This window comes from Chenopodium quinoa, unplaced genomic scaffold (genome assembly GCF_001683475.1).
Source record: "Chenopodium quinoa cultivar QQ74 unplaced genomic scaffold, ASM168347v1, whole genome shotgun sequence".
NCBI lineage: Eukaryota > Viridiplantae > Streptophyta > Magnoliopsida > Caryophyllales > Amaranthaceae > Chenopodium > Chenopodium quinoa.
The window spans coordinates 955,900-982,933 of NW_018744062.1; the positions used below are offsets into that span (position 1 = coordinate 955,900).

Below are 27,034 nucleotides of genomic sequence, written 5' to 3' on the forward strand. Positions count from 1 at the left end.
ATATATATATATATATATATATATATATATATATATATATGCAACATCCCATATTCACTGTCCTAAATAAAAATTGAAAGGAAAACATTACAAAACCCCTCCCTTTACAGAAAATTGTAAAAATTGGTCATAATAACAAATGATGGCATTTACATATGTACACCGTTGTTGCCTATAAAGCTAGCTTATTAGCTAGCCAAAGCCTTCTTGGAATTAATGGACTCTTCTCCATCCGGCTTGATATTTACACGGGGGCTTATGAATGTGCAGCAGAAGAACCAAACTCCAAAAGCCAACCTCCACGACTCCATTATACTCTGTATGAGATCATAATGGCACGACTAATGCAGCATCACTACCAGTATCTTCAACATAGATCTCAATCATGTCCCCATGTTTTGTGTTGTACACATGTTCATCTTATAGGATTATTGTCATCAGCATATAAGGAAACAAAAGAATTGGCAGCACCAGCAGCGAGTAGCACTTGATAGGGATGGAAAGTAAGACAGCTTATCGATCCACTCTTCTGAGCCATGAATGATGGATGGCATCGAATGGTGCCTAGTTGCTCACCTTCTAAACTGAAGATTTTAATAAGCTGCCTTGAAGAAGCACTGGCTACAATTGGAGCATGCCGATGAACAGCTAAGGCTGTGAGAGTGCCCCTGTGGGCATCAATAGTGAGGTATGCATCGCTGTGATTTCTAATATCTAAGAACTGAATATCACCAGCCTGAGATGCACTGACAATCTGGAAAAAGAACAGTGAAAAAACACGTGGTTAGGCAGCACTGTGTAATTTACAGAATTTTTCCCCAAAAAAACTTGGATTTACAACAGTATGTATGTATTACTACCTCTGTTACACTTTGTTCTTTACACTTCTACATATACCTTTTTCCGCGATAATTGTTTTTTTTTTTGAAAATTATTTTATCCTTCCTTACCCTACTTGATCAATCACTTGCCATTAAATGGCCAAATTTTTATGCTTTGCCACATGTTTCCCACTTTGTTAATCTCTCTTAGTTCTTACCTTTACGTGCAAATACTACCTATTAGAAATAGTAGTACTAATTATCACTTTTATCTGATTTATTCTATTTTACAGCTACATAAATAATTATTTGGCAAGTACTCACCTTGCCCAAATCTAGCCCTGGTTGAAAGCCGATTCCCACAACTCTTTCGATTCTCTGGATATGCGGGTGAGCAGCACAAACAAGCCTAGAAAGGAGAAAAACAACATTTAGAAAAAAGTCAAAGAAGGTTACATACTACGTATATCTTTAGACTTTAGCTATGAAAAGAGGTTTGGGAGAAGAGACTCTTAATTTCACCAAACATATATAGAGTAAAGAATATCAAGAGCAGCAGAAATAAATGTTAAGTATTCTCATGCTTGAAACTTATATCTAGCTTTGAAAATTACAGTTCATTTAATCATTTATTGGATTTGACAAGATATGAGCGTGTTACACAAGGAAAAGCTTTAAAATTAGTGAAATAATCGATAAAGAGAGAAGATTCAACCAGTCCCTTTCATTGGCTCTAGTGAATATCTAAACTTTAATGTAATCGTTTTTTTCACTATACAACCCCTTCAGTCATTCATCGTCTTTTTTTAGTTCTTAACACATGTACTAAATAACAGTATTGGTCATAGTAAACCATAATACAGCTATCCAAACTAAATTTCAAGGGCCAATCTGTCAAGACTGCAATTAATACTATTTAAGTCTTCCACATAGTTGCAACACTGTTAACATGTCCGATGCACTAATCAAGTCAATTCAAACCCAAGAAAAGAACAAGTATGACAGGGAAAGCTAGCAATATATATAGCTTCGACTACATACAATGCAATTCATAAGAAAAAAAAAAAGACATAAGAAGACCCCTAAATCAGCTCACATTTCAGGTGTTCTAATGTCAAAGATTCTGACAGAGCCATCTGCGAACCCAGCAGCAAATTGACCACCATGAACTTGAGAAGCAACCTGCAAACCCATTTTAGAGTGTTAACCAAACAATAGAATCTGATCAAACAAAGAACAAATGGACAGCAGCTAATCATAAAGAGTATGGTAGGTTAATCATAAAGAAGAAACAGCTATGTATTTGTGATTAAACAAAGAACAAAAACTAACCCTTTGGGAATTTATATCACACGTGTTTCACTTAAAGCTCCCCTTTAGTGAGGTTCAAGATTAAAACAAAAAAAAAAAAATAGTTCACTCATTTGATTTTGGGAAGAGGTTTGGAGAGGAGAGCTACCGTTCAATGTTTATTTCCCTTAATCATTCCATGTCTAATTGGCATAATGGCCCCATGTCTGGATTTTATTGTGGAACTGCTTGAAATTTACATTTCCAAGGGCCTCCACTTGAGTAAGAGATAGAAGAGCTTCCTTCTTTGATTGAGATTTTCAACATTCAATTGAATACAGAAAAGGATCCAAGGGTATGGATTGGAGACTCTTTCAGGACCAAATCATGTACTTTCTCTGTTTAACACAGCCTCCTCACTTTCTAATTTCCTTGATGAGGGAAGCCATACATATTTTTGCATTTACCTTATTATCTAGATTCTCCAGTTGTAATTGTGCACTGCTCCTGAATATGTCTCTTATGCAATTTTTTTTTTTTTTTTTTTTTTTCTTGTCTTTTTATTGTAAAACTCTCTGAAGTGCCTATTGGCCACTCTATATGTATGGTCACAGGTAGTCTTATGGGATCAGTCAATGAGAATAAGCAATTTCTACTCTCTTTATATCTATTCCTTTTGACATTTCTGCCAAATTTCTGATAACATATCTGATTTGGAAGGCAAAAGTAAGTGCTATTAAGTCTTATATTCATATTATTTCCTTCACTTTGAAATGGCAATCACCTTTGGATTTCTTCGTATCAAGAATCTTGGGTTTGCCCTTTAATGGAGATGAATTGGCTACAAATTCGTTCTCAAGGTTTGTTAAGGACAAGGAGGACACAGTGCATTTTTATGGAAGCTTTGTGCTGTGTTTAAAATTCCCAGGAGCTTCATTATCTTCTGATTTGGTTGGGGACAAAGTAGCTTATCTAGCAAATTTATGGGCTAAAGCTGCAGGGACATTAAAGAGCTAATTTGATAGGATAATTTATGATAAACTGGCATAATCTGTAGTTAAATATATTGATTTAAGGACAGACTTCTCTCTTTTACTCATTTTTTCAGCAAATAATTACTCCCCCGTTCAATTTTAATGGTTACAATTTCCATTTGGATGATCCAAAAATGGTTACACTTAACCTTTTTTTACATATCCTTACTCTTTGGGTCGACAAGGTTTTCTTTTTCACCATTGTTTTTCTTTCAAAATCCCACTATTTCCAGAACTCTCTCACAGTTCCAATATTTTTCTTGGTTAAAAAAGTGAACTAGTTAAGTGTAACCATAAAAGTGTATATTTTTCTCATAAAAAATATATTAAAAAACAAAAATAAAAATCATAGAGTAAGATAAGAATTGAATGAATAAACGAAACACTAAAGATTAGAACTCAAACATCAATACAAATGCAACAGGTAACTACTTTTTTGCAAGAGTAGGGATCAGAATAGATACTAGTGCTGATATACTGTTATCAGGGGATGAAGGAATGGAGTGCAAAAGTTGTTCTTTGTCAAGATCCCAGACCTTAATTGAAGGTACATCCCCAGCCACAAACTAAAGAAAAGTAGATGGAAATATTTTAGAGTTTAGACTAATTATCAATTTGTATAAAATTCAAATGGCTTAGTTAACAAGTGCTTACTAAGTATCCAGATTGTTGTTGCCAATCCACATTAGCATTCAAATTACAAATAGTAGGTCCATGAACAGGCAGAGAAGAGAAGGCAGTCACAAGCTTCTGTTTCCCCATTTCCATGTAGTCTTTCCATATTCGAACATTTCCATCACCTTCATGAGGAAGACATGAGTTAAATTCACCCTTGGCGCTAATATGGTGTGACTTTATTGTAATGTGTGAGAATTTTCAGACTCAGTGAAAAGTAAAGAAACATAGACGAGGAACATTTACCAGAAGCAACAAGAAGCAAGCTATCATCAAGTTCATTCAAAAGGCAGAGCTTAGAAATTCCAGAGTCGTGAAATTCATGATTGTCAAAAGTATTCAAAAGGGCAGGTTCCTCGTAGTTCCAAACCCTGAGAGAAACAAAAAGTGGAAAGTCACATGTAGGTGAGCAAATAATACTTAATAAAAGATCAGCTGTATTCAACCAGCTGATAGGATGATAAAGCATCCCAAAAAAAAATTAAGGGGAACCAATACCCAAAAAAAAAAAAAGGGTAGATATGCACTTAATCTGGTGTCAAACTATAAGAAGAAACAAGCAAATGAGATTGACTAAACTAATTTTGCTAGAAAAGATAATAATGCTTCAATATTCAAATCAAGGTCACCCAATTTGCTAATATGAGATCCAGTACAAGTTTGTATTTCTCTGCTTTTGTTAAATTGAGCCAAAAGTTACCAATTCACTAGTATAAATTGCCTTCGTCGGCTCCCAGTAAGCAAGTGTGTGGCAAAGTAACCAATTGGGTAACACAAATTCAAAGTTTTTTCATCAACTTTAAATGCAAAGCCTCTCTATCTTTGCCCAATTTGTCCAAAAGCCCACTTGCACAATATGTGAAGACCACCAAACCAATTGCAATAACTATAACCCAAAAGATACAAACTGAGACACAAACCAATAACAGAAAAGAAAATTACCATAAACAAGCCTAAAAAATAAGCCGGCTGCTGAAAGCATAGTGTCCAGAGGTGTATTGTGGTGTATTTGACATTTAAATACCAGATGTAAGCAAACAGGCAGCATTTGCAAGACAGTTCAGCTAAGTTTCCCACTTTATGCTCTACAAACCCTCCGAATATTATAGACTATTGAACCCCAACTCATCAATCATCAAAATTTGAGCATAAACCCAAAAAACAATCACCTAAGAAATACTCGCTTCATTTCAAATAAGTGCATTACTTTGACTAACACACATGCCAATGCAAAATTTTGACCATTAATATCTTTAATTGCATATTACCAAAAATTATACTCCCTCCATTCCATAATTATCGCAACATTAAGCATTGCACAAAGATTTAAGAAATTTTAAAGGTGGGGACCAAAGGGGAATTTTATAACATAAAGTATAGTTGGTGGAGATATATTTATTTGCTAGTAGAAGAGAGATATAATAATAATAAGAAGAAGAAGAAAAAAAAAGTAGTGCAAGTGGGGTTGGTAGAAGAGAGAAATAATACGAATTAATATAATTGTGCAAGTAGGGTGAGTAGTAGAGAGATATAAATATTTGGTCTTTACCAAGTAACAAAATGTTGCAATTATTAAAAAATGGATGCAAAGAGAAAGTGTTGCGATTATTATGAAATGGAGGGAGTAAAAGAGTTGATATTATGAATATATGCATTGTGACTGAATGACTAATCTAATAGCACTTTGCAAGATAACAATTACATCATATACATGGTCAAAGTTAGTGTAATAGTGCAAAAGGCAAAGTGATACACTCAATCTGAAACAGAGGAGGCAAACTCTACAATAAAAACTTCTAGAAAGAAATTGTTCCATTTGTATACGCCCTCCTTTTTCTTTTTCTTTTTTTTTTTTTTTTTACGTCTTGCACTTTGACCAACATAGAGGTTTAAGGTAAGTTAATTGACATTAATATATTAAGATATAAGTGGGGTTGAGGCATTAAAAAATTATAAGATAGTGGAGTTAAAAGTTTATTGAAAAGAAGGGATGTAAGAGGGAAAAAAAAAGTTGTAGCGGTTTAGAATTGAGATCATGAGAGGAAAGAGATGTAATATTAAAAATATAGTGTAACAGTTTTTCAAAAATGAAAATGGAAGTTTAATACTTACAACAATGGCCGCTATTAATAAGTGTAACACTAAAAAAAAAACGGAGAGAGTGACAACTTGTTCACTTAAATTGAGAGCATCACATGTATTGATGTATAAATTACACGCATTCAGAACTGTGTTACACAGAGATGGGCAGCAAGGGCACTTAGTGCACAAAAATAGCACAATTACATCAACCCTTGATCTTCAATATCGCCAATATTTTGTCTATAATCTTCCAGAAAGAACCGGTATCAAACTTTCCTACAGCCAGAACTACAGAAGTGGATTTGATGGTTTACAGTAAGAAGCAAACCACAACAACCCCCTCACAGAAACCTCTACACTACTAAATATCAATATGAGGAAACTAATCAGAAATTACAACCTTTTCTGCTGAACTATTGAAAGAGAAACAGATTCAGAAGTCTCAGCAATGGAATAAACATCAGATATTTCACTACTTTACATTCTATGTACCCAGAAGGCCAGAACCTAACAAAAAAAATAGTCTTTAAAATAGCATCTATTTAAATGCAAAAACCTACAAACTATAACCTTCTAGATGTTGACCGTAAGCATTTTAATAATAAGCATAAACAAATACTACTCCCTCCGTCCTGTCCTTTTATAAGAAGCTTGTATTCTTTTTTGGGATAACCCCACATGTATATTTGTACTCCTAATGAACTTTCTTAATTCCCAAGAAAAAAAACAAATAGGCTTCTAATAAAAGGGGGGGGGGGGGGACTAAATTCTCAAGATATAACTAAGGCATTGGAAAGTAAATAAATTAACAAACATTTTCATACCTAATATGTTTCTTCTCATCCGCTGCAATCACAACAGGAGAGAAAGGTTGTAATAAGGTGGTTTTTGTACCATTTTCAAACTTGGTATCCCAGCTTGCAATCTGATTATATAGTTTGCTAACTGCTGCAAACCAAATTTTTAAAATAAAGGATCAACATGTCAATCAATGACAATCAGAAGAAGTTCAGATCACAATCAACACAAATCAAAGCCAACTTACAATAATTCTGGCATTTCACTATGAGGTCCAAGGTTGATCTTTCTTTTGCTTCCCTCTTAGCTAATAATTCTTCAGCATCATCTGGTGGTTTAAGAAGAGGTTTTGAGAAGTGCCCATAGCTCCAATTATATATGTTTGACCGTGGAAGAAGACTGCACTCAGTATTTGCATCAGACCCACCATAACCTAGTGGATCTGCCAAACCTAAAGCTGGAGAGTTGAGCAAGTGTGGTCGAAACTCCGAGGAATAAACTCTTCTTATTCTTGTCAAGTAACTCGCTTTAGGAATACTAATAGGTGGAGTTCTGAAAGTTAATGGAAAATGACCTGTAAAGCCACCATAAAGTCAGCTCAGTATAAAAAATCTTAGCAAAATACCAACTAAATCTGAAATTCTGAATACAGAAATTGTCCAAGGAAGATACTGCAACAACAGCACCAAATATTGTCGCTAACACATTATGAAAATTAATCAGGGTGTACGTTTGTTAGCACAACAAAAAATATTTAAGGAAGAAATTACACTGTAGCTTCAGAGTAAACAGCCAATGATACAATCGGTCAACAGCAGCAAATATTGTCGAATACATTATTAAAATTAATCAGGGCGTATGGTTTTCAGCATATAAGATGATTAATACCAGATCTCATATCAACATACCAGAATTCATATCAAACCATGATGATGATCGAGCTAGTCCAGAAAGCCGCACAGCAGCAGAAGTGATATGCTCACTTGGCCGAGCATTGCTAGTGGAGGGCACGATGGGTCTTGCAACCTGTTCAATGCCAATGATAGAGAGAACTCTCCGCCCAAGTCTTGCAATGCGAGGAGATGGGTCCTTTGCTAATGTACACATGGATAATATGCAATCCATATAAACACTAGTATCAAGAGGTCTAGATCTAACATGGTTCATTATTCCATTGCCGACACTATCATTTGATGCACCAGAATCAGAATATTGAGATGAATCATCTAAAAGAGGAGACCCATGCATTATTCCAGTAGTAGCCAGAGGATTACTTGTGGAGACTCTCCCATCTCGAATAATTAGAGTACTGTCACCCCCAATCCTCAACATACCAATTTGAGAAGTAATAATACTTCCCAGAGTACTGACCCCAGTGTTTGGCTGGGATTTCCAATACATGGCAGCAACAGCTTTGAGATGCTTGTTATGGCCAAAAGCAAACCGAGCTAGAGCTGATCAAATAGCACAGGGAAACAGTTAAAGGCAATTTAAAAGTTGAAAGGGAACAAAATATTCATATTATAAGGATGCACATGTGGCAAGGTAGACAGGCTAGACACAACTTTCACCAACATGATAATTCCTGATATATCAAAATATGTTTCCTCAATTATTAGCGTAACAGACTAGTTTCATTAACAGTAGTCTAATACAAAATGTCATAGAACATTGTCTTCATACAGACCTACACCGCATCTAGTTAATAAATTTTCACCTCACATATCGATTAATTCAGAAGGCATAACACATTAACAATCCAAAAAGATGTAGAGAGTTAGATTCAGTGGTGTCCAAGCATCCGACTCGGCTATTTATTGAAAAAATTCCATGATTTTGAACAAAAAGTGAAGTGTCGGAGGGTCCGACACGGATACGTGAGGTGAAATGAAGAGTCCGCGTAACATAGTCTCACATATTTGCCTGTCTTCTCTTCTACTTTTATTTTATTTTATTAATTCATTTATTTATCTTGCGGAGGAGCCATGGAAGGGCCGTGGGTCAAAATTAATGTTTGGTAGTACCGCTCTTACCCTTAAAATTATACAATTTTCAATACAAGAAGCAACCTTAGAAGGGCATATTATAAGTGCAACAATTGCTGGTTGTTCATGTGGTTAATGATGCTAAATACATTATTGTTGGTGTGAGAAAAACTAAATTTTGAGGATGATTAATTTAAAAAAACGCAATGAAAGATCATTGAAAGAGAAAAGGAATGGGTAGTGATTAATCATGATGGAAGAGTGATATTTTTTAGGGGATGTTAGTCAAGCTTCCACCAACCCAACGTCAAACAACTATGACTTAAATTAATTTTTCTTTTTTTGAAATTGCCACATCAGGGAATAAATAGCAATAGATGCAACCATTGGGATTTCCGAAACTTTTTAGTTACTAAATATTGTACAAAATTTAGGGTCACCATTGAAGCTGACATAATGGTGTTGAAATTTTGAACAAGGAAACAGACCTACTCCAATCAAATACTACCCCCGTTTCATATTTTTTACAACTTTTGCCAAAATGGATGTTATACATTATTTGCAACTACTGTTTTCTTTCCTTTTTAGATTGTCATTTCTCTCTGTCTCTCTCCTCATCACATGCATTCCTAATTTTCTCTCTCTATCTTACACTCACAAACAAAATTTTCCTAGGAGTTCGTTGTAATACCCCGTATTCTTTATGTATTTTGATAAAATATTTAAGTATTAATAAAATGTATTGTCAAGGGTTCAAGTATTTTAATTAAATATTTTAAAGGGTTAAAGTATATTAAATATAAAGTTTTATAAAAGTAAAATATGTTTTGGGCCAAACGTTTATTAATTATTGGGCAATGTAAATTATTCCTACATACTCCTATTGGAATAACTCATTCCAAAACCCATAACTTAAGCCATATCCCATAACTCAAGCCCACATTTTTATAAGCCCAAATTTAACCCAACACTCTCTACTCTATAAATACCCCATGAATCCCCAAAAATTTCCCACACAAAAAGGTTAGTCTTATTTTCTCTCTCCTTTGTTTTATTAATTTGTGTAATTATAATTATTGATTTATGGGTTCTAATTTTATTGTTTGAAATTAATTTAATTAGTATCAAATTGTATTTTGATGATTAAACTTTATAATTTTCAGATTTTGTAAATTTTATAACTTAGGGTTTTTAATTATTGAAAATCATGATTTTAGGGTTTTTATGAATAATTGATTTAAAGCTTTTATAGTAATGATGTTTTGAAATTTTGGTGATTATAACTACTGATTAGTTTAACTTAATTCTAGATTTATTTTGAACACGCAAATTCATGTTTTAATAATTAGATTTCCGTTCGTTAATATTAATCCCGTTTTAATCCCGATCAGGTTCTGAACTCGTCCGATTTTGATAAAAAAAATTAGTGTTTTTCGGGTGGAAACAACGTTTTAAGAAAGACTCGTTACCTTTGGTAGTGAACACCACCCTCTCGTAGCCAAATTCAGCCTCTAAATATGATTTTCGGGCAGTTTTTGATTTTTAACGTAGTTTTTTTTATGCTTTAAATTTTATCCTTGAGTTTAAAAGGGGTAAGAGATAATTTAATGTTTCTATGGATAATTTAAGTATAAAGATGTATTTTGATGAAGTTTTAAAGGATTTTTTATTAGTTTAAAATGTTGAAATTTTATTTAAAGTAGTATAATTGTGATTTTTAATAAAAGGGTGTGATTATCCATTAAAAAGGAGTTTAATTAGGGTTTTTTAAATAATTTTCAGATTATTATAAGTTATTTAAAGTGAGTTTAAGTTGCTGGAAATTATGTATACAAGGGTAATTAATATAGTATTATTGTCCCTTTATGTAGGAGACTTGGTTCGAGAATTGTTGTAGAGTACTCGGTTATTTTAAGAGCTTATTTGAGGTACGTACGCGTACTTAGCATATTTTGATGATGTAGAATCATGCTAGGTTTGATTTCAATCAATTACAAGTAGTATCATGCTAAGGTTTATGTATGGAATTGTGAATTTACGGTGTTTGTGAATGAATTGTGAAGCATGAATTATTTGTGATGGTTATGGATTGAAAAATTATATTTTGGGCATGTTGTGTTTGAACCACATTTTTATTTATGGCATGTTAGAAGGCATGATTAATTAAACTACATGTTTAATTATATTTGGAATATTGAAAATGAATTTAATATGGTTCAAATAATTTTTATTGATGCTTTAAGCATGAGGAAGGAGCTATATAAGTGTCTATGTACACAAGGAATAAATTGCATGTTGGTGCCTTTGTGCACTTAAGGTGTTTTTAACACCGAGGGATAGGATTTTTGGCGCATTATGCGTTTAAGGTGTCTTTGACACCGAGGAAGAATTAAAAAGGGTTCAACATTAAATAATATGTGGTCACTAAGTGTTCAAGAATTAATTTGGTATGTTTGGTTGATTGAATAATTATTGTTGATTGTTTTCTGATGCTTTGAGAGTCATCACCAAGTCCAATAAAAGGTAAATAACGTAAAGTGAAAGAGAATACGCACCAAAACTCTTGGAACGCATATACCTTGTGTATGAACAATAGGGGGAGTTATGGGGTTTTATATTTAACCATAACTTCTAATGGAGTACAGGACGCTGTACATTCGTTTTTATTTTTTATTATGCGCAGGAATTCCGCCACCTTTGAGTGGTTTTGTCGCTGGCACGGTTAGCTCCCGTGTCAGTTAACCTCAATTTATTTGGGGGAGGTTAGTAGGAGGAAACCCGTTCGATGCATAATCAACGCTAAATGAATTATTTAGTGTCTAGTCATTGTGTTTTGTTGATTGATGTGTGTGCTTGTAAATAGGTGCAATGAGGTAAGTGTGTTGATAGGTGAAAGCATGTTAGTGTGGTTAATTTACGCTTATGTACTCAGCTTTGCTGATTGTGTGTGTTTGTGTGTTTGGCCATGTCTTTACCTTGGCCCTACGATGACCCATTTTTAATGGAGAGTAGTGGAAACAAGTAGAGATAAACTTTTCAGGTATTGAAGCATAATCATGATGGGGCATGAGAGAAGAGTGAATCTTACTAGTTTTCATTAGATTACGAGGTGTTTTATGCTTTATTTATTTATGACATATTTTATGTGGACTAACACAAAGGTTCGGTTTTGGAACGGTTTTGAATAAGGGTCTTTAATGGTTCCAAGTTGTAGTTTGATTTTATTTGACTTTGTTTGTTTGGTTTTAAACTTTATTTTCGTTTGGTTGACCTTTGAGTTGACTTGTTTAACCGGTTTTTAATTTTGAGTCTTCCGCTGTGTATCTTTGATAATTGCCTTAGTCGTTTTCACGGTGGCGGTAATGGCTTAGTTATTCCTAAATCGTATTTTAAAGAGTAGAATGGATATTTAAAGGAAAGGAATTTCTAGGGTGTTACATTCGTGCCCCCTTCAAAGTTGCTAAAAATGTGAAACAGAGGTAGTATATAGAAAAATTTGATATTTATCACAATATAGGCATGAGCATGCATAATTTGGATGGAATTTTCAAATACTAAATATGTAGTTACAAACTAAGGGATAGCTTTTATCTAGTGATATACAAATCAGGCATAATAAATTAATTCATAGTAGATAAGTTATTGTGATTTTAACTTAAACATTCAAGAATTCAACACAATTAGTTAAAATGGGTTAGGTTAATGTCCAAGGTTTTCAGCACAATTATAATACTAATTTGACACGACACAACCCATTTAACAACCATAGTCATCATTGAGAATTTCCAATATTTAATATTGCCCCTGTTCTTTTAGTTGCACAATTTGGACTTTTATACAATTCAACCCGCCCCCCTCTCCACGACAAAATTTGTGAATTATACGTAAAAAGATTGTAAGCCATTAGGTATTTTTTATTTTTTATTAATATATACTTTCACAGTATCAAATTCTTTATAATTTTCCAAAAAGGTGGTAAGGATATAAATGTTTTAACTCCAAGTTGTGCAATTAAAAAAATGAACATAGGAAGTGTACCACTTACCTACTGCAACCTCAGCCCTGACAAGAGGACTTCCATCTGAAACAACACTTAAAAGGTTTCTGATAATAGTAATTTCAGCTTTTAGCTTTTCATCATCATCACACTCATCCCCTCCATCTGTAGAAGAGTTAAATCCAACACCAAGAAAAGTTCCCAATACAAATACAGCAGCGGCTCTAACCTGAAAAGTAGGCATTGTTTGCTTTCATACATGGGAAAAGATAATAATTTAACTTTTTTAACAAACCACATTTATTGCTGTAAAGTACGATAGGCAAACCTCAGATTGGGGCTTAGACAGTAGAGAGGATGATATCACAGCAGCACCTGCCTGTAAACCTAGTAATTGAGCCTCTGTAAAACCCTCCCACATCTTTCCCAGACAGAGACAAAGCCACTGAAGAAATAAAGGTTCAGACTGGGCATTGTTTGGAGTTGAATCTTGAAGGTGCTTAAGGCACACATCAAGTAAACCAGATTCAATACAAGCCTTTTGTCCCTCTTTATGCCCATCAACAATGACGGCTAAAACAAATGCAGCCATAGCACGCTGCTCAGGAAAGGCTTCCAAGCTGTCAAGAAATCTAATAAAATATGTATAACCTCCAACTTTCACTAGATCAACCTGACATGACTGACATTCAAGCAAAAAAATATCTTTAGAAAGAACCCGATATGAATGGATAACTTCATACAGCACCTTCAAATGTGTGAAGACAAAAGCAAATTGACAGCGGACTACTGGAATAGTACATAATAAAACACTATGTTTCGTATTTTACCTTATCATGAGCAAGAATCTTACTCCAAATGAAAACAAGAGTTTGTTGTAGTTCAGGTGCTGCAGTTGGCAACAGCTTAAGCAGAGTTGGGAAGTTACCAATAGACAATGCCTACAGGAAGCAGAAACTCTTTATTGCCAAACTTGCTGTGAGCATAAGCCATAAGAGGAGCAACAGGTCCCAAAAATAAATAAGTAAAAGGAGTTTCAAAAGCAAATGTGCTAGTAATGAATAACTACCAAGTCAACAGCCCAGGGACCCATATCAAGGAATCTCGCAAGAAGCTCCAGCGCCCGGAAACGATGACATTGACTAAATAGGGCCTACATCAAACAATGAAATTAGTCACTGCAGTCAAACCAAATGCGATGGTCAAACTACAAATATGGTAATGACCAAAAAGATACAGTAGTTTTAACTTGTATGAAATGAGAGCATATATAAATAGTAGACTCCACTCCTAGCACACCCAAGAAACCTCTTCTTTTTTTTTTTCTTTTTTTTTTTTTGGTCAGAATCCAAGCAAACATATCTAGTAAGCTGTGACAAGGGGAGGGACTTAGGGAGAATTGCAATAAAGCCACGACCAAACGCAGATATTGCAATCAAGATACAGGCTTGGTAATCAACTCTATCCAACTTGTCTTTTTCTAATGAAATCTTAAATTAAAAAAAATGTGATCTCATGGTCGAAAAGTGATTAACCTCTTTGAACTCATTAGTACATCAATTAAGAAGACCAAAATATTCACCCACCCACACATCCATAGTTGGCCTTGAACCAACCCAAGCCTACATCATAAGAATAATGCATAAGCTGGCTACCACTTAAATCCTAACAAACACATGCTTTCACTTGTCAGTTAGACCCCGACACTGCCTTTGAAAAAACAATTACGGAGTATGGTTTTGTAGCAGATAGCTGCACTAAATTCCTCATAACGCAGTCAAAGCTTATCCAAAAGTGTAACTGCAGTAGAAAGAGCACCAAGAGCAGATACATTAGGTTGTATCTTCAATTTATAGACAAGTTAATTTAAACCTAAAATCCCTTTTCCTAAAGTCAAAAGGGGGCTTTCACTCAGAAGGTCGTTCAGTTCTGTCCCTTCACTTGCATTGTAAACCTCAGAGTATTAAGTCAAAACTGAAAACACCTCAATAACATCATATCCAAGGAGAGGGTTACGTATTTTCTACACCTGAAGAACAATAGCCAACTGCTCTGGTGGCTTCTTTTGCTCAGATCCATGCGCAAGCCATACTTCAAATGCTGTCAGCTGCTCAGGGAAGAAAGGGCTAGGCTGAAAGAAATAATCACATTATTACTCATTAACTCGTGACAAATTTATGTGAAAACAGATTCCCAGAGTCCTCCAGGATACTAGGGTCATGTTTCTAAACATCGTTCATCTCAGCTTAAAGTGAGAGATCCATATTGAATGGACAACAAGCACAAAAGGCACACACCTGGAACTCTGCAGTTGGATCATGAATCAGTGATGGAAGTTGAGAAAGACAAATTTCAGCAGCCATGTCCCATGCATCCCTACAGTCAATTTTAAAGAAAAACATTAACAAACTTGGTGTGAGAAAGAATTGCTCGAGCATGGGTTGCAATTACTTACCAAATCCCATTTTGACTTTTACAATTTTAACAAACAGAATTGTTCAGAAGGTAAGCAATAAAAGGCCAAGTAGGTACCAGTTCTTATGAAAAGACTGCGTAATACAATTTTGTGGATGACTATACGGAAAAATCACTTTTGGTTCATGTAGCCGACCCCAGTTATGGGATTGAGGCTTTGATTGATTGATTGATAGGTACCAGTTTTTATGAAAAGACTGCTTTGTACAATTTTACTCCTTTATCCCTTCATTGCTCCATTTGACTTTACATTGTGTTCAACATACATCTTTGTTTGTTGACACCAACATTTCTAGGCGTAAAAATAATAAAAGCTTTAAAAATTTTATAATATAAGTTGTACAGAAGTTTGACAAGATACCACTTGACTATAAGTCTATAATATTTGTAATCGATTAATGTAATTGATTAGCAGATGAAAAAATAGTGTCAAACAACAGTTAAGACTTTAAAATAGAGATGTATTTACAGAAACAATACACTAAACTATAACAAAAAGTCTACTCCTCGTCTATTCAGTAGCTCTAACAGAGACTCTAAACACAATGTCTCTAAGAGTCATTACTCTTAGTACCTTAAGCAAAGATAATACTATTTCTACAACACCAAATTGAATAGATGATTTCTGTAAGAAGCAACAGGTACAAGAGAGTAAAACAAAACTACTAATATAATTTCTTCTTGACGATTTTCGTTGCTCGCAGTATTTCAGCATCAAAATTATTACATTCCTTAAAAATTCTAACAGTTGCAAACACTTCCTCCAAACAGCACGAAAAAAATTGACAAATCAAACAGATGGCGAAAAGTCTTCCACACATCACATCAGCTGCAAATTATTCTACAGTCAATCTATTTTTAGCGGTAAGATAATCTTATATTGTAAAGACAACCACAGCATAAATAAACACCCCAAGGATTAGTCTCGCTACAAATAAGCTTCCTCCAGGGAACTTTTTCATGGATAGCTTTAATAAAACAATCTCTCCTTACATAACAGTAGTCAATCCTCCACATTGATCAATATAAGTTCTGCATTGCAAGATCTTCTTTGAAATGCAGAAGCAAGTACTTAGAATATTAAAAGGGAACCAGATCTCTTCCCCTTAATAGTAGAAAGTGTTTACCAGATAGTGAGAATTTTTAATCAAGTTTTTTAAGTTCGACCTCCAAAATGGAATTGGGGCAATCTTATGGGGATAGAGGGAGCAATGCATATAAAATACAGGTAACACGGAAAAAAAAAAAACACCATAAATTTATCTTTCTTCAGCTCTTCATTCCTTTACAGCTTTGCATCTCTCCATAAGTTCAAGGGTTAATAAGGTTTTAGAAAAGTGAGAAATATTCAGGTAAATCTTCATCCGTTCACTTTCATCTCTTCCAACCTTTCACATAACTTCTTCTACATCTCCATCAGCCTAGATATAAATTTGTTAACTACTACTTCACTACATCAAAGAAAAGCAACCTCTCCGGTCTCCAGTCTCTGTCAAGCCAAACTACCCGAAATTTGTCATGATTAGGAATTTTCCACGACTTTGATGAACCCCTAAGATCACTACATACATAGGTATAGACAGGTGGAGTGGTACTCTGAAGTCTCAACCTCCTATCAAGCCTATTAACTCACTATGTTAGCTAAATTATTTTATGCATCATCTATATAAGCCTTTTAAACAAAGGTCGTGTGAGGTCATTATACTTTTCTACTTTTTCTCTCTTTTTCTATCACATGAACTTTTTATATTAGTATGTGAGATCATGAAATCCTTGAACTTCACTCTCTAAGCCCCAGACCAAAGGCTTAACATCTCAACTCATGGTCTCGACCCCCTGTCGCTTGGATGAAGATTTAACCCAAGGCAAAGCCACCACATGATTATTAGCAACATTTCTCATGGCATGAACATTAAATTCTGTTTTGAGAGGTGGATTCTCTCCCAATTTAGCTTAACTGAGCAAACCCAAACTACTCAAAACATGACTTACCCCTCCCTAATCTTATCCAATTATCCAATTTTTTTTGACAACAAACTCCCTAACTTGTTTCCAAAGCTACACATAAATAACTTATAATGAAACTGCCTCAAATGCCCTTCCCCTTACATCAGTTCCTTGCAGATGAATGGTGCTGGAAAGCTCAAGTTTATATACTTACCACATATGATGCTGATGAGTTGGCGGCAACATTGGGTACGAAATTGGAGAGCAGTTGGCTGAACGCATTATTCTCTCTGCTAGTAAGAAGTTACGGAACAGACTGGCAACTAACTGATCTTGTCTGAATAACCTCTGAAAAAGATCTGTCACATGAAAAACATATCCAAGAATCCCAAATTTTTAACTAAAACACAATCACACATCACAAAAAAAATCCAAAAAAATCCAAATTTATAACCAGCTTTTACCACGTGGGAGAACATTCCATGCAATTGTGTCAGTCACTGCTGTAAATATCCAATTAAGCTCACCAAGAAGTGTCTTACGATCACTTAGACAACCAGGAATATTGTCTATGAGTGAATGATCAAGAGATTCATGAAGCAAGGATCGTTTGCAGAGCCTGATAAACAAATTCAAACAAAATAAATGAGTCACTACAGAAATGTGACATGACAAGCAAGAATATAAGATTGTTATTAGGATTGAAGCATGAAAAACTCTATAGGCATCATTATAATCCCAATTATTCGAGATACATATAACACTACAATTAAAAGCATATGAAGTTTACAAGGGATAAATTTTTGGACCCCAGATCATCTAGACATAGGAGACCTATTAAATACTACGAAGTTATGTTCTAAACTTCATCCATCCTACTATTTGGCCCTACATAAGCAGTCTTTTCTTCACCAAATTGATTGACGACATTGACACAGCTTGCTTCTACACAGTTCAGTGTAGCAAGAGTCAAAAGTTTGCCCTATACCCGGCACTGTTCCTTTTCTCACACACATAAGCCACAGACACGCTGACAGAAACCAAAGTAATTCAAAAATAAAATTTAAAAAAAAAAACATAAAAAACTTCAATTAGCATGAAAAAATATCATGTTCGAGATCATATTCAGGTTTAGGACTCAGTTATGTATATAAGAATTAGACACAGTAAATTCGAAATTCAATTTTACATGAACATGTTTAAGAGCCGTCCATAATTTTAAGAATGCGCTTATAAAAAGGACAATCTACATTATAAAAAGAAATTCTGTTAAAAATTAATCCATTGCCTTTTACAGTATCAATCTTCTTTTAAAGTTTATTCAGAAAATAGTTCTTACAGGATTGACAGCCTACATATTATTTAGAGAAAGTAAACAATTAAAGATATTCAAGGCGAAGAAAAGCAAAACAGAAAGCAAGAAACGCTTAGTAAAAGTCACTCATGTACTTGATAGCCATTCTCTCCTATCTAAAACTGAAACCCTGCCTGATTATTACATAGACATAGCAGAGAAGCAGAGCTACCGCGACCATCCACCAAAATGCAACCACTTCTCTAATCGTTCTCAGACAACCACCCATCCATCAGCGATAAGGATACCAAAATGAGGTATGCCTCTCTCCAGCGTTTCGTTCCATTTCCATGCAAAGTAATGGTTCAAGCCCTTCAAGGTTTAGGTCTAGGTTCTCCATAGTAAACTCTGCTATGCAAGAGAGTATTGATTTGCTTGCTGAAGTCAGAATTTTGAAACAGAAAACATGGATTAACTGAGACCTCCCAGACCTCAGCATTACATGTCCACACACGGGTGAAGCTGCACTGTCATATGACAAGTCCATGCATCACAAAAGGGAAAAATTGGCTTGAGTGACCCTACTAGATTGACATATTCTTTCACACCAATATAAACGTTAACGAGGGCAAAAGAAATACTGCCAGATAAATCATTTTCTAACAAAACCAAATATATATTTTTTTAAAGTGAATCAATTAAATATCACATATCTCTAATGAGTAAACAGGTAGGTAGTTGGCAACCTTGACTTAAATAAAAAGTAAGAAAGATAATTACCATCTCAAGGCCATCTGCACAGGTGTTGTGAGGCAAGAAGTGAAAAGATCAGCAGGAAATTCAGCGCTCTGAGGAAGGGTCTCATGAGCTTCACAAGCTGCAAGCAAGATGCAATCCTTTGCAGCACCAGAGGAAATAGAAGCATTGATAAGCTGTCAAAAATCAAAACTAACAATATCATCAACCAAAATTTACTTTTAGGGTCATCAGGAAAAGGGCATTTTAAGCACCAATAAAAAGGTCTATACTACTATACCTCTATGAAAGCATTAACTATATTTCCAGCAGCAGAACAATCAAACACATAGATTGAAGGTGATTTTAGCCAGGAATCCAATTCAGTGACTCGCAAGCGGATATACTGTGTATAACTCTGCATAATTGCAAATTGAAGCAAAGAGTCAACTCCAAGAGTTAAAGCTAAGAGGGAAGTGGGACACTCAAGAAGCAATTTACCCTATTTAATAGCCACATTACACCATCACTCGTTGGTTTTGGTACTCCATGTCCATTGTAGTGAAACAAAATTCTCTTTTTCTTCACAAAGCTACGATAAATATTACAAAATCTCTCCACTTCTTCTACAGTCGGATCAAGCTTGTACTTATACTGAGCCTGTGAAGAAACCAGAAAATTAATATCGAGCAAAATCATTCCAAAAACCAGCCAGGAGAGGGAATGAATATGATAACAAAAAATAATTTTAAAAAATAGCAAAAAACAAAAGTGTGCTACGGCAAGGTATAGTAAGTAATCACCTTGGGTTGCCATCTTTCATATTGCAACTTAAGGGCCTTTCCAATGGCTTCCAGTGCTTTTTGAGGTGGCAAGGCCAATGGGTCTGACACCACAGAGCACAGGCTAGAATGAGTAAAAAGAATTATTATACATATAACAAGAGCAGACAACAAAGCAGCAGCAACAGAGAGAACACAAAAGCCTCAAAACAACAAAGCATAATATCACATTAAAGAAGAAGAGATCAAGAAGTATATGAAAGAACCTACTAAAAATATAGTCATCAAGATTCAAGAACAAACAATTCATTCACCAAAAATGCCTAATCAATCTTTCATGGATTCTTGCTTAATAATTATTTTTGCTTAGCTTAATTTGATTACGCTTGAGTTGATCTTTCAAGCTAAGTGATAGAAGCCATGTATATACCATGATAATTTTTGCTTTTAACATCACAAATTTGTAGATAAGGGCATGAGTCATTATAATTGAGAAGTATTTTTTTTGTTTAATTCATGTAATTGGCCAATAACATGAGTTAAATATCTACCAACATACCCATACTTTCCTTTTTGTTAAAAGATAATACTACCTTCATTTAATATTATCTGCAACATTTTCCAAACACAGATGTTAGACATTGTCTACAACAAAATAAAACTTTCCTTTTCTAGTAAATTTTTGAAATGCATTTACCAAATACCCTTACTTAAATTCAATGAACACATTAAATAAATATAAAACACTTATTATTAATTAATTAAAGTTAATGGTTCTCACCCAATTCACCCCAAACTAAATAGGGGCCATTTGGTGGGGTTAATAATCAAAGGAAAAGGGAATAAGCAGGTCTCATTCCTTTTGTTGGTGTTTGTTCACTTTTAATCATTCCACTTGCCCATTTTTATTCTTGAGTTTACCCAAAATTACTCTACATTGATTCCCCAGCCCCTAGCCTTTTCCATTCTCTTTCCTTAGCCACCATGCCTATACCAGCAACCACCCTTCTACCCGACCCCCACCACCCAGCCACCACCCATCCACCTCACCACCCTTCCCCCGGCCATCGATGTCCCTTCTCCGCCACTCGCAGACCTTTGGTAAGCTCGCATCTCCCTCGAAAATCTTCCCTGGCCCCTCATCGGAACTCACTTCCACTGTTCGCACCTCCCCCCGGAAATTGTCGCACCTCCCCCATCCCTCGAAAACCTTCCCCGACCCCTCATCACCATCGCTGCCCCTGTTTCGATCGAGCGAAGTTCGAATTGAAGAAAAATGAGAATTCGTTGGATTTCTTAATTGGGGTTTTCTAGGGTTAGGAGGGTATTGATGATGGATAATTATGGTTTATGACCTTAGAATTGACAGCAATGGCTAGAGGAGAATGAAGGAAAGGTGAAAGTAATTAGGCAAAGGTTTTGTGCGATGGGCTCCGGGAGATTCCGAAAAGGTGGTGGTTGGGCGGTGAGGTGGCGGAACAAGTGGGAAAGTGAAGGAAAAATGGGCTGTGTCGTGATGCTGGTGGTGGTGTTGTGGTGGTGGTAAATCTGGTGATTCCCTTTGTTTTTTTGAAACAAACAACACACTACATGGAATGGTTTTTCATTCCATTCTCTTTCATTCCCTTCGTTCATTTCATTCCGTTTATCCGGTGCGAACCAACCGGCCCTTAATATAACCTTTTCAATTCACCCCTATTCAACAAAAATCATCTTTCAACTCAATATCATTTCTCTTTCTCTCCTCTAACCACCACCTTCAATGGAAAACACCACCACCTTTAATGGCAACCACCACCACCGATCTCTACTCTCTCTCCCTTTATCCACCCACATATTTCTCCTCTCTTTCTTCATCTCCCTTCGTCATCTCCGTCTCTTTGCATCTGCCTCCCCCTTTATCTCCTTTATTTTTGTTTCATCATTTCCACTAAAGCTCTTGAGGTTTGTATGGTCAAATAAAGTCCTAATTGATGATGAGAAGGTAATAAATTGTCTTTTTTTTTATCCTTCTCGTACATATTTTAAGGTTGTTGGCTTTTTTATTTTATTTTTTTGTGTGTGTGGATAGGGAAGGGGTTTATGGTGGTGATTTATCCGGTGGAGGTAGTCGGTTGTTTTTGTTGGTGGAGGTAGTTTTGGGATGAGGTTCAGTGGTGGCGATGAGGGTGGGTATAAGGCTTGGGGTATGGGTGAGGTTTCAGGAAGAGTTAATTCGGTTATAGGTGGTTGGGAGGGTGTTTATGAGGTGGCTAAGGTTGACGACGACGATTTACGGGGTCAAGGTGGGGCCAGTGTGGGTTTTGGGTGTAAATGTTGGGGTGGTAAGAGGTGAATGTCAAGATATTGGTGGTGGTGGTGGTGGTGGTGGGGTAACGCGATTTCGGTGACTAGGTTGGATGGGGTGGCCGTTTTAGTAGGTGGCTAAGTGGCTTTGTGAGGCAGGCGTTCTGGTTGTTGGGATGGGTGGCTTAATTAAATCATCCAACTTTCTCCTCCTAGCCTTACTCATCTACCCTTCCTTTTGCTAATCTACTTTTATGAAAAAATTTCTTGGAAATTGTGTAGCCAAATTTGTTGCAGATAATACGAAACGGAGGAAGTATAAGGTGCGCACAAAAGTCCTTGGAGCCTAGGTTCAAGGCGAAGGCACAAACAAGTCTAAAATAAGAATTTTAGGTAAAAGGGTCATGTTTCCAGTAGCTAGGGTTCTTCGAATGGAGTTGGGGATACACTCGATACAGCAGTTTACCTCTCCTCCAATATTAAGGCGCCTATACCTTTGCATCCCAGGAAAAAGTGTACATATACGAGACTTTTGTAGGCATTTGTTAAATCATAAGGGTTAATACAACATTATAGAATTAACAAATACTTTAATTACATAGTTTAAATATAATCATGGTTTAACAACAAAGCCTCGCCATTTCACATTGTAAAGCATATTTTATTAGCCTAGCAAAAATTGTCCATATCAACAAAGGTTGTTTCAAAAACCCGCAATCTTATCCGAATTAAATGTTCCCCATATCACCTGAACATTATATCTTGTATATTAGTCAAAAGTTACTTCTTATTTAAATATACATTGAAAGAATCCCCAATCTCTCATCATTAAGGACTCTAATCTTCTACTAATCTACTCTAACTACTTAATATCAATATTGTACAATTATTTTAAATTCAATAGCGTGCAACAGTGACACGATCCGCGTTCAACTCATCAAATCCGTTCTTATGACATCGCAACAATTCCCACAATCACAAATAAGACCACATTTTGAACCATGCTTATAATTTAACTGAATTACACCATAGAATTGCTCCATTGTTGGTCGGAGTTTTGTGGTGGACTCCATTGTTGCCGGCGTGTAGCAACCACATGAATGCATGATAAAGAAATAGAGAGTGAAAGACTGAGGAGTGAGGGCTGATAAAGTGATAAGAACGAGGTTTTGTGGTAAGTGGGAGTGTGGGACAGCTGTATTGATAAAGAAAAAGGGTGGACAGCCGTGTGATGCTCTTCATTTTAGTTATATTTTATTTTTTAACCACTCAACCTATTTTTTTACTTAAAATATTTTGATTTGGTAGAAAGTTGTAGTTACTGATGACATTTATTAGTTTTTTAACTACTCAACCTCTTCACTTTCAACTTTTTTTACTTATTTCACTTTTTTTTACTTATAATATTTTTTTGCACAAAATGAAAGTGTCGTGTCCCCGCACCCGTGTCCAAATATAGGACAGAGTCCCCGTGTCCTAAAATTTTGGAAATTGACGAATCAAACACTCGGCGTGTCCGTGTCCGACACACGTACCCGAGTCCATGTAACATAGGCTATAAGCATGGTACAAACACCTTAAGACTCGTAAAAAATGACAACAACTTCTTTTACTTTAAAGTTTTAGTTTAGCTAACAAATTAACCAAATCATTATTTGTTTACAAAAATAGCTTATGATAATTGAATAAAAATTAACAGGATTTCCTCTCCTAGTAGATTGACCCCTAATTTGCTTAGTCTCTGCTAACATAGGACAACGAGCACAATTTGTATTGTATAATTTTAATTCAGCATAAACCCATTCATGGATTTTGAAGGTTCTCTTTTTCCCTTCGTTAAACACCATACATCAGTAAAGACGACCTTTTCAAAGTTTCATGACATGGAGAAATGGCAGCAACTTACAGCTAAAAACTTTTCAAACAATCTTTTACTTCTTATTATCTTCATCAGATATTTCAATAGATATATTCATTCTGCCATTATCATTTAGGTCCCATAATTATTTAATCAAAACTATGCCATATTGCCATCTTCAATGTAACATTTGAAACTTAGTATGATGTAATGTTGCTAAGAAATTTACAACTACATACTAATCAAATAATCAAGGAGACTATTTTCTCATTAAAATAATTATAAAAAATAAAAAATAAATAAAAAAATAAAAAAAACCCATAAAGATGCTAAACAAGCTTGCTTGACCCTAAAGGAGTTCCCAAATTTTCAGTAGCGAAATTATATAGAGTAAGTTCATTTACCAGCAAAATATTATTAAGAATAGCTCTCTTGCCTAAATATATGAAAGTAACGGACAACTTAACTCAAAAAACATTAGGAACATCTCATCTCCAAATCCATTGAATCGTCATTACCAATAAAGGGAATTTAGCCATAAGGTTCTTCAGGTTCACAATGAGCCCGGGATCACAATCCAGTAATTAGAGCAAGTTTAGCCCCAAGTCGGTGACATCATCAATTAGAATCTTAAGACATATGCTTAAGACTTTTCCCATTTTTCTTCAAAAATCTCAAGTAAGTCTCAAGTTGAGTCTTGAAATTCCAAGACTCAACTTAAGACTTGAGATTGGGACCCACTTCACCCACCTCACTTTTATTTTTATTATCCTTTTTTTTTATTTTTACACTTTTCTACATATGATATGTCAAATATTTAACTCTTAAAGTGATAAATTTGTGTAAGTTAGTGAGTATTAACAAAAATTTGATGACGTCATTTTCAATGGGGACCACCAAAAATGATGTCGCATCCAAGTCTCAAGACTTGGGGCTAAACTTGCTCTTAGTCTAACCAAATCTAAGTAACATATGTTACAATTAAATAAACATGAAAGAAGTTACACGTACCTATCCAGCACTCCAACCTCGCACATGGAGATATCTTAATAACATCAGGTGGGTCACAATTGATATTTAGACATAGAACAAGAGCTGCCATTACCGTCGACGTCTGCAAAAATATATCGGTATTGTAAGAGATGGATCTATTGACAAACTATTAAGTGGTAAGCATTGAACAACCACATCTCATCCTAGGAAAAATCAGAGTCATGATAGAAGGAATAAAGAATGTCAGCACTGCGCATCAAAAGTCAATAAACTTGTATATCTGATTCAAAATCAAATTCTGAGAAATTTCTGTGACCTAAAACATGAAAATATAATAAAATAAAAAGGTAATGTTTGAGTAAATATTCAACAGCCAACCCGATGATTGGCAACTAGGATCAATTTCAAAGTGATGAATTTCTAAAAACTAAATGAGCAGAAAGTCAGAAACCATATTATGAGCATAAATTTCTATGCTGATACTTCAAGATTGACATAAAACCTAAGCCATTATGAATGATAAGAACAAGCCAAGCCCTTGTCCATAAATTCCTGAGCCAGCAGTTAAGGTCAGCCATCCTTATCCTGCCTCTTTTCCAGAAGACATCTCCCAATGGCTAAAGCACTAGCAAATCACCTCTTCTCCAATCTTCACCCAATCTCTCAAGTCTATGTCGAATTGACCAAAAAAGGCAACTCTTTCCATTCCGATACATGGAACCAAGCATCATAAGAAACTACTAACCAAGTGACCAGGGAAGAATGAACTACTGGACACATTATCTTACCAACAAACAATACCAAAATGCATTTCCAGGAGAGCTCAGAGAATTTTCCAATTTCCAGATGATTAATACTTTGGAGTATTTCCAAGCTCTTTGTAGGCTTAAAAATCAATTTCTATAGTTGTCTTCTTAACAGCAAATTATAGACATTAAACATTTAAGTACTTAATGAGTCTAAAAGATTCAACAATCTGTGGTTTTCAATATTATTTTAGATTCTCCCAGTTTCTGAATCTAATGCACTCCATTGTACATAGTAGTCATACCACATTGCATTCTCGATGAAACTGCACGAGTAATGTTCACTCTTGACAAATTTGATTAACTGAAGATAATCTCAACACAAGCAAGGTTCACTCTTCACAAATTTGATTAATTGATGATAATCTCAACACGAGCAAGGTTCATCATCCACAAATATGACATATGGACTTCCTAAAAGTATCACACACAACTAAGACTCTAAGAGTATATCATGTAATCCACTAATTCGGAAAAATTGAAGCTCAAGAACTCGTTATCCAACAACAGATTTCTAAAATCTCAAAGAAATATACCCAAATTCTACCCGATTATCAAAACAAAATCAACATTCACATATATTCATACATTATACAACTACCCAATTCACATATAATTCTATTCACACAAGATGAAAGCAGCAATTACAACTAAAACAAAGCTACTCAACACTGAGATCAAAGTATCAAACCCCGTCTACATCATTGTCCTTACGCCTCTTTCCGCACCCAAAAAATCAAATAAAGCAAAGCAACCCAACAGTTGGAATCAAACCCCGTCTACATCATTGTCCTTACGCCTCTCTCCACACCCAAAATGGGATCAAACCCCGTCTACATCATTGTCCTTGTGGCTCTCTTGAAATAAATTGAAACAACAACAACCAAAAGAAAGATGATCTAGGAATATAAATAGAAATCTTACTCGATCCTTAAGCCGCCATTTCGAAACAAACCCACTATCAGAGGGGACAGAATCCTCGTAAAACTCAATACTTGGAGGAAAATACATCGTACCACCGGCGCCACTGACGCTGGCGGTGTCGGAAACTTCCTCGGCACGACTTCGATACAACCGGAAATCGGCAACAGAGGCACTCGAGCTCATGGAGTGAAGGTCCATTTTCTTGGTTTAGACCTAACATGATTTAAGGTTTTATTAACCCAACATACTTCG

The 27,034-nt window shown here is 35.3% G+C and overlaps 1 protein-coding gene across 3 annotated transcripts; it reads right to left on the reverse strand.

The window, feature by feature from the left end:
• Window positions 1-42: 42 nt before the first annotated feature.
• LOC110690679 (regulatory-associated protein of TOR 1-like) lies at window positions 43-27,034 on the reverse strand. 3 transcript variants are annotated; one of them, XM_021867537.1, is made up of 23 exons: window positions 26,783-27,034; window positions 25,071-25,173; window positions 19,937-20,019; window positions 19,635-19,793; window positions 19,435-19,551; window positions 19,179-19,330; window positions 17,569-17,723; window positions 17,319-17,463; window positions 14,980-15,058; window positions 14,712-14,813; window positions 13,752-13,835; window positions 13,513-13,623; window positions 13,011-13,364; window positions 12,731-12,911; window positions 7,609-8,154; window positions 6,948-7,274; window positions 6,727-6,847; window positions 4,067-4,191; window positions 3,800-3,945; window positions 3,610-3,711; window positions 1,918-2,003; window positions 1,146-1,230; window positions 43-754 (listed from the first exon to the last, which is right to left on the reverse strand). In XM_021867537.1, exons 1-23 carry the CDS (start codon window positions 26,978-26,980, stop codon window positions 416-418), a joined length of 3,900 nt encoding a protein of 1,299 aa, XP_021723229.1. In that variant the 5' UTR covers window positions 26,981-27,034; the 3' UTR covers window positions 43-415. The 3 variants fall into 3 exon arrangements, with proteins under 3 accessions (XP_021723229.1, XP_021723227.1, XP_021723230.1); XM_021867535.1 differs by having other exon boundaries at window positions 6,727-6,850; window positions 26,783-27,033; XM_021867538.1 differs by having other exon boundaries at window positions 6,727-6,850; window positions 19,937-20,039; window positions 26,783-26,922.

Bases quoted from the DNA above. Each gene is read 5' to 3' on its own strand.
- LOC110690679 (XM_021867535.1), bottom strand. From the start codon at position 26,980: ATGGACCTTCACTCCATGAGCTCGAGTGCCTCTGTTGCCGATTTCCGG. The intron at 19,552-19,634 runs GTAAATTGCTTC...GCAATTATGCAG, and splicing joins TAATGTGGCTATTAAATAGG to AGTTATACACAGTATATCCG. The intron at 4,192-6,726 runs GTATGAAAATGT...TGTTTCTCTCAG, and splicing joins GATGAGAAGAAACATATTAG to GGTTTGGAACTACGAGGAAC.